Raw genomic sequence first — 7,634 nt, 5'->3', positions numbered from 1 at the left:
CTCTCTCTCTCTCTCTCTCTCTCTCTCTCTCTCTCTCTCTCTCTCTCTCTCTCTCTCTCTCTCTCTCTCTCTCTCTCTCTCTCTCTCTCAATATTTGCTGCAGATAAACTATTTCAGTTTTCCTGTCACCATGCAATTATCTTATCTCCTAAGTTATTGGTTTGTGGTTGCACGTACCTGCACATGTTGCGAATCCATATCTCTACATGTGTTCCTTTCATCTATTATTTCCTCCACCCCCACCCCCTTTCACTTCTTTCTCTCTTCTTCCCCCTACTGCATTCCTTACCATGTTTCCCTTCCCCACCCTCACAAAAGATGAGTGACCCCTTATCTCAACTTCTCTTACACAAGCCAACAAGGAAGCTTATGTGCTAGAAATAGCAACCATGATCCTCTTAAACCCAAACTCTACTCTAACGCAATCCATGAATCATTGCATGCAAATAACAGGAGATGGTCATCAACATTTTTTTTTCTCTGTATATTTCCAGCTGAAGATAATCCGTGGAGTAAACTCCCAGATAATACCAATTTTGTCTTTCATAATGAATACCCATAACAACACCAGAAAAACAACAGACGTTTCTCGGGGTCCCATTTGTGAGCAACACAAACGATGTAAAAATGGATCCTGCGTATCGGATATCAGCTTGTGTTGTAAGTATTGCTTCTGTTTCTCTTTGTGGTTGAGCTGTGGCTATTTCCCAATCTCCTACATTGACCTCTCTTCACCAGGACAATGTTTTGTTTTGCGTTTATTCATCATTGACAATTGACTGAGTAAGGCCATGCTGGAGCACTGCCTCATGTAGTTATAATCAATGACAAGAACACCAGTATTCACACTGGTATTTATTGTATCAATATCTATTTGTTGAACTGCTAAGTTATGAAACAAAACTGGAAATGTCATTTAATATTATTCTATATTTTTGAGATGAAGAATTAGGTACATTATGGACAGATAGGTGTCCTCACCTTGTTTATTGTTACCACAACATTTCGGCTGGTGTACTCTCCAGCCTTCATCAGGTTTCCTGGTGGAATTTTGAACCCAACCCTTTATTCAACTAATGGGGTACTCTGTTCTCATTCCTAAGTATCCTTTTTTGCTGATGTTATGTTTTTTTTTGTTAATATTATTTCCCAAGTCCCTGCCTGGGATTGAACTCAGAATCTGAGGGTTAGTAGTCCATGCTCTTATAAACTAGGCTATATGCCCATAGGCGTACGAGCATATAGCCTAGGAAAAAAAAAATGACATCAGCAAAAAAGGATATTTAAGAAAGAGAACAGTGTACCCCATTTCTCAAATAAAGGGTTGGGTTCGAAATTCCACTGGAACACCTGATGACGGCAGGAGAGTACATCATCCAAAATGGTGTGATAACAACAAACAAGGTGAGGACGTCTATCCATCCAGTGTAAATAATGTAAATGTCATTTAGCCTTAATAAAAATTCTTTTCAAATAAGACAAAGGAGAGAATTGTAAAATTTAAATTGACTAAAAGTTAGAAATAAACCAAGATTACTTTAGGTACCGCATGCCATCATCCGTACTGCATAACCCTTATCATCTTTTTTGCCCTTCCTCTGCTTTATTGCCATAAGCGTTCTTCCAGTAGAACATATGAAGTATGATTATTTCATTTTATATTTCAGCTGATAAAGAAGACAATGTTAATACCATTTTGGTGATGATTATCATAGGTTTAGCAATAGTTATATTCCTCACCATTGTCTACTGCTTGCAGCAACGAGGACGTCACAGAGCACAGACCACATGTAAGTTCTCTTTCTTCCTTGTCCTTCTTTCAGCAAACCTCTTCAACAAAGTAGTCTTTGGAGTAAAGATTGTTTGTCAACATAACATGGCAGTCCTCGTTTAGGACGAATGTTGCTGTAATTTAGCCCCAGGAGACATCATCTCCAGCTGGCTATACAACATGATCTGTGTCCATATATTTTCGAATTGTGAGTTTTAAAAATAGTAATTTTCTAATTCATAGATCAGTGACTAGTTGTCACTTTGAAAACTATATATTTCAAATGGGAATTTGGCAGCGCCACCTCTACCCAAACAATTATTCTGTGCTGATGAAGAGAAATAACCTGGAAATCGCGATACACAGATATTGTTTTGAGCTGAGTGGGGGTGCTAGATTCCCTTGTTCGAAAATATAAGGACTCAGATCATGTCGTATAGCCAGCTGGAGATGATGTCTCCTGGGGCTAAATTACAGCAACATTCGTCCTAAACCAGAACTGCCATGTTATGTTGGCAAACAATCTTTACTCCAAAGTACTGTTGCTGAATATCTCATGTTGTGACATTCACAAGTAGCAGTGAGACTGAACCCGGAACCATGTGGTTGGTAAGCAAGCTACTTACCACACAGCCACTCCTGCACCTATTCATTGTTTTGTTAAGGTTATCTCTACAGAGCATTGGGCCTCACAGAGGCAATGGCCAAGACCTTTGGCATTATATCATGCTTGAGAAGAAAACCCATCAAGCCAGGTAAAACCACAGTCATGGCAGATACTGGTGTCACACAAATTGGCACCTGTGCCAGTGGCACATAAAAGTACCTATTACACTCTCGGAGTGGTTGGCGTCAGGAAGGGCATCCAGTCATAGACAACCATGCCAAATCAGGCTGGAGTCTTATGCAGCCTTTCAGCATGCCAGCCCAGTCAAACCGTCCAACCCATGCCAGCATGGACAATGGAAGTTAAATGATGATGATGATGATGATATACTATAGAATTTAGACCCAGCACTGATTTTTCTACAACTTTTCATATCAAGACGTCAGACGTAAACAAACAATGTGGTCAAAGACAAAAGTGGGTAATGAGTGTATATGCCATTATTTTGGGGGTTGTTGCCCCCTTCTTCAGCGCTCATCTCACCCACTCTCACCTCCCAACACATTGCTTAATTTGCCACTGCATACAATAGTGTTAAGTTATTGGATATATCAATTTACATATTAGCCGTATTCCTGGGGCTGGTATGTAAACATTATATACCAGCCCCAGGTATGCGTCTCACATGTAAATTGGTACCCAGAAATCTTTAAACTTTGTTGGTCCCAGAAGGATGAAGATCTGTGTTGACCGGTGCAGAATTTCAACTAAAGGGACGCAACTAAGTATAGAAAGCTATTTTGTTAGTCACTCTCCCATCTTAATTATGAAAGGGGATGCTGCAAGTAAGAATGAGGTTTTATGTAGGCATTTTTTAATATTATTAGTAGCATTTCGTCTGTCTTTATGGTCTGAGTTCAAGTTCTGCCAAAGTTGACTTTGCCTGTCAATTAAAATAAGTACCAGCTGGATACTGGGGATTTATGTAGTGACCGGTACCCTCCCCCAAAATTGCTGCCCTTGTGGTCAAATTGGAAACCATTATTGTAGGCACTTAAGGTGGCAGAATTATTAGCACACCAAACAAAATGCTTAGCAGCATTTCACCTGACTTTACAATCTGGATTCAAATTTCACCAAGATAGACATAGCCTTTTATCCATTTGAGGTCAATAAAATCAGTACCAGTGGGGTACTGGGGTTGACTTACTCCCGCTCCTGGCAACCAAATTTGAAGTCTTGTTGTAGAAAGGATTTTGTTGGCATCTGGACATATGTTGGGTTAATAAACAAGTTAAACTACTGGTCAAGTGTTGGGGTTCCGTTTATTTTATTAAACCCTGGTAGGTTTTGAACTCGGAATGACTAGGAACGTAACTAAACACCTCAAGAGAACTTGGTTCACCATTCTGCCATTAATGATAATGAGGACAAGAATCATTGTCATCAGGATTATGTAAATTGTTGAAAACTTTGTCAGCTTTCATTCAGTAGAGCCCTAACCAAAGACATTCCAACCATGACCATCCCTCAGTTTTGTATCTCAGGAACTATTTTTTCCGATTCATACTTCCTCATTGAAGATGTCAGAGTTTGATTTAAGAACAGCTTGGCTGTTATTTCTTATAGCTTGAACATTTACAGAGGTTTGTAATGATAATGTTCTTATTTGTAATGAAAATGATGATGATGATGATGATGATATAGCAATAATGTTGATGTTTTGTGTAATATTAACGATGTTAATGTAATTTTGTTTTGTTTCTAATTTTGCAGCTGATTCTCAGATGGAAGTAAACTCTTCAGCTGATGTAGAGTCTGACAACCTGTCACTATATCAACCACCTCCACCTTATGAAGAGGTCATTTCTACAAATAGATATCCAATGACACCAGAAAGACAGAGAATGGTAAATACAAGACACTTTAAGCTCTCTCTTATATACAGGGATGGCCATAAGTTGCTTTATCCAGTTCTAACAACAACAATAAACAAATTTCAAAATGATATAACTTTTATTTACCCGGCAGCTAAAGTAAGATCACAGCCATGCATACCCGGCCCCGTTAAGAATACCCCTGATGCATCCGGTGATATATGTTTGAGAAGACCTGTTGAGTCAAATAAAACCAACATCGTAGCTGGGGCCAGTGCCCCCTGACTGGCTCCTGTGCCAATGGCACATAAAAAGCACTATCTGAATGTGATTGATGCCAGGTCCGCCTGTCTGGCTCCTGTGCTGGTGGCACATAAAAAGCACCCACTACACTCTCAGAGTGGTTGGCATTAGGAAGGGCATCCAGCTGTAGAAACATTGCCAGATCAGACTGGAGCCTGGTACAACCACTGGCTCTCCAGACCCAATACTTTGTCATGACAAATAATATATTTTGCTCAATAAGAAGCTATTATTTCTGGTTTTAAAATAAGGCACTTTGATATTAATATATAGAATATAAATTAGAATGTATTTCAATAAAATATACCATTATTAACATAACTAATAGGTTGTGGGAAAATATCTAATGGACTATTAGATAATGTTCACCATTTCCCCCCTGCCATTATGCAGGGGTGGTTATCAGTTGCTTTACCCATTTGGAGATGGTTTGAGATTCAGTTTCTTACAATTAAATTTTAAATGGTTGGACTGGTATTTATTCATTCACTTCACAAGATCTGCGTGAGTTCAGACAAAATGAAGGTGCTTCAAAGAAATAAACGTCTGATAATAACAAAGACCATTCAGCCCAAACCCTTCGTGTACAAACAGATATCAATAATGGCTGCAGTTCCAACTTTGTTTCACATCAACTACAGTTCTTCACCTCTACCACTCTGAATGGGTTTCCTTTCACATGGAGACATTTTTCATGTGTCTACCACATGGACAACCATGGAGGCTACCAGTTTCTCTGTCAGTCACAGCAGAGGAGAGGTGATAGTTGACTAATCCTGCCATGACCACAACATATGATTGTTTAAATACTTTGAAAAATTGGGAAAAGTTTCCTGGTTACAGACCTCATCTAAACGATGTGAGAGTTCTCCTGGAAACCATTTTCTATTTAATGTTCTTTTGCTATCATAGAATTCAGAGTTAAAAACTTGCCAACTTATGTTAATGTTGCTATTTGGTAGAGAAGACAATTTGAGATGTAGGGCAAACGACACCTCTTCGTTCTTTGAATGTAGATAGACTTGTCCATGTATTGTATGATATGTGGTAAAGTTACTTTGAATATGTCAGACAACTAACACTGACCAATAGATGACTGTGCCATCAAAGGAGTGAAAGGTCTTAAAAAGGTGGTTCATTTGAAGAAAGTCACTAATTAGACATTTAAAAAGTGTAACACTGTTATTTGTTTCAGTCATTGGACTGCGGCCATGCTGGAGCACCGCCTTTAGTCGAACAAATTGACCTCCAGGACTTATTCTTTGTAAACCTAGTACTTCTTCTATCAGTCTCTTTTGCCGAACCGAACCGCTAAGTTACATGGACGTAAACATACCAGCATTGGTTGTCAAGAGATGTTGGGGGGGACAAACACAGACACACAAACATATACATACACACACACACACATATATATACGATGGGCTTCTTTCAGTTTCTGTCTACCAAATCCACTCACAAGGCTTTGGTCGGCCCGAGGCTATAGTAGAAGACACTTACCAACAGTGCCACCCACTGTGACTGAACCTGGAACCACGTGGTTGGTAAGCAAGCTACTTACCACACAGCCACTCCTGCGAAATTATAACTGTTTTATAAATTGTAATTCTTTTTAACAGTTACTGTAATATAATAATAATAGAAAGGTGTTGTAACGATTATTTTAATGGTTATTGTAATGAAGTTTTATAAAAGTAATTCTGTTTTAAATTTTCAGCAATCTTTCTCGTTGAACGTTCCAGTCACTCCCCCTCCGAACTACGAGACAGCCTTAAATATCTTGGCCCGCAGCCAGGAGATAGTGAATACGAAGCCCTCATTGTCATCAAGTCCATCACATCCAGATTCCATGCGAAGATGTAGATCTGAAGATATCTTATCACCTCAACATCTGCGAGATAATCTGCCGCCATTCACCTACATACCACAGTTAATCAGTAACACTAATTACAACAACAACAACAACAACAGCACTAGCAGCAGCAGCAATCGATAACTTCGTTGGTTGATTTAATTGATTCAAATGATTGATTGTCTTTAAAGTTTGGATAGAATGATTGCTTATGGTTTTATAAACAAAAAGCCACCCAAACCAGCTGCCAGTGACATTCCAGACTTGCAGAGTGTCTACAAGAACCATTTTCTTGAATAGTAATACTAATCAAGGTGCAAAAAAAGAAAAATAAGAAAAGAAAAAAAAACTGATCAACCCAAAATGTCCCTTGGTTTGTATGGCCATCACTCAATTCTGATATAAACTGGTCATTTTATATTAGAATTTCTTGGCAACCTTCAACAACCATTGTCCTGATATTCATCTGTCATTTCTGAATTTCAACTTCCAGAGATTGCACTAGTGATGCAAAATATGCCAGAAATATTTTCAAACGATTCTCTTCATAAATTCCTGATTTTTCTCTCTGAAGAGACATCCCAAATTTTCTGTGAGTGATGATGATGATGATTGTCTCCATACAGAATACAGAAAATACGACATGGTATCTAGATTTACAGAAAAATATACTTGCTACCATTTTTTTTTTTTATGTTCATTGTTTTGTTCATTTTTACAATTGTCTTTCCATGCTAGCATGAGTTAGAGGAGTGTCTTATTGTGACATGGTTTTACAACCAGATGCCCATCCTGTTAACCCTTAGCTATTTATCAAATAAGGGATCTCTGAGGCTGTCTTTGTAGTCAGAAGCCAAACAATTTAACAAGGAATATGACATTGAATGCTTCTCTATCTCATCAATTTTTAGAGAAATACCGATGTAAAGTTTTTTTTTTTTTCGATTTCTGTATATTAAATCCATTCATAACATGTGTGTATAATATATATATATGAATGAATATTCTGGGAATATGTTCCCCATTCTTATACCATTTTCCTCTACAAATTTAGAGAATTGAAGGTTAGTTTGTGTATAAATCAATCATTTTTATACTTGATATTAAATTAGGTTAGAAAAGACCTACAGTCTCCTGAGAAAGAAAATGTTTGACATCTAATTTGTTGAGTGTAAGTGTGTCCTTCCATCCTTGTAAAAGGTTGGGTGATTATACATTGACGAA

General features: G+C 38.1%; 1 protein-coding gene across 7 annotated transcripts in view; it reads left to right on the top strand.

Moving 5' to 3' along the window:
• LOC106874312 (uncharacterized) overlaps positions 1-7,628 on the top strand; it is a 72,966-nt gene extending 65,338 nt beyond the window's left edge. For all 7 annotated transcript variants that reach the window (XM_052973883.1, XM_052973894.1, XM_052973892.1 and 4 more), the window contains 4 exons: positions 495-660; positions 1,668-1,790; positions 4,155-4,288; positions 6,276-7,628. In XM_052973883.1, coding sequence (XP_052829843.1) covers positions 549-660; positions 1,668-1,790; positions 4,155-4,288; positions 6,276-6,554 — 648 coding nt within the window. In that variant the 5' untranslated portion in view covers positions 495-548 and the 3' untranslated portion in view covers positions 6,555-7,628. The remainder of the gene's footprint in view (positions 1-494; positions 661-1,667; positions 1,791-4,154; positions 4,289-6,275) is intronic.
• Positions 7,629-7,634: the final 6 nt, after the last annotated feature.

This window comes from Octopus bimaculoides, chromosome 1 (assembly GCF_001194135.2).
Source record: "Octopus bimaculoides isolate UCB-OBI-ISO-001 chromosome 1, ASM119413v2, whole genome shotgun sequence".
Classification (NCBI taxonomy): Eukaryota; Metazoa; Mollusca; class Cephalopoda; order Octopoda; family Octopodidae; genus Octopus; species Octopus bimaculoides.
Note: the sequence above shows the minus strand (reverse complement) of the source record. Positions and strands in the feature narration are given on the sequence as shown.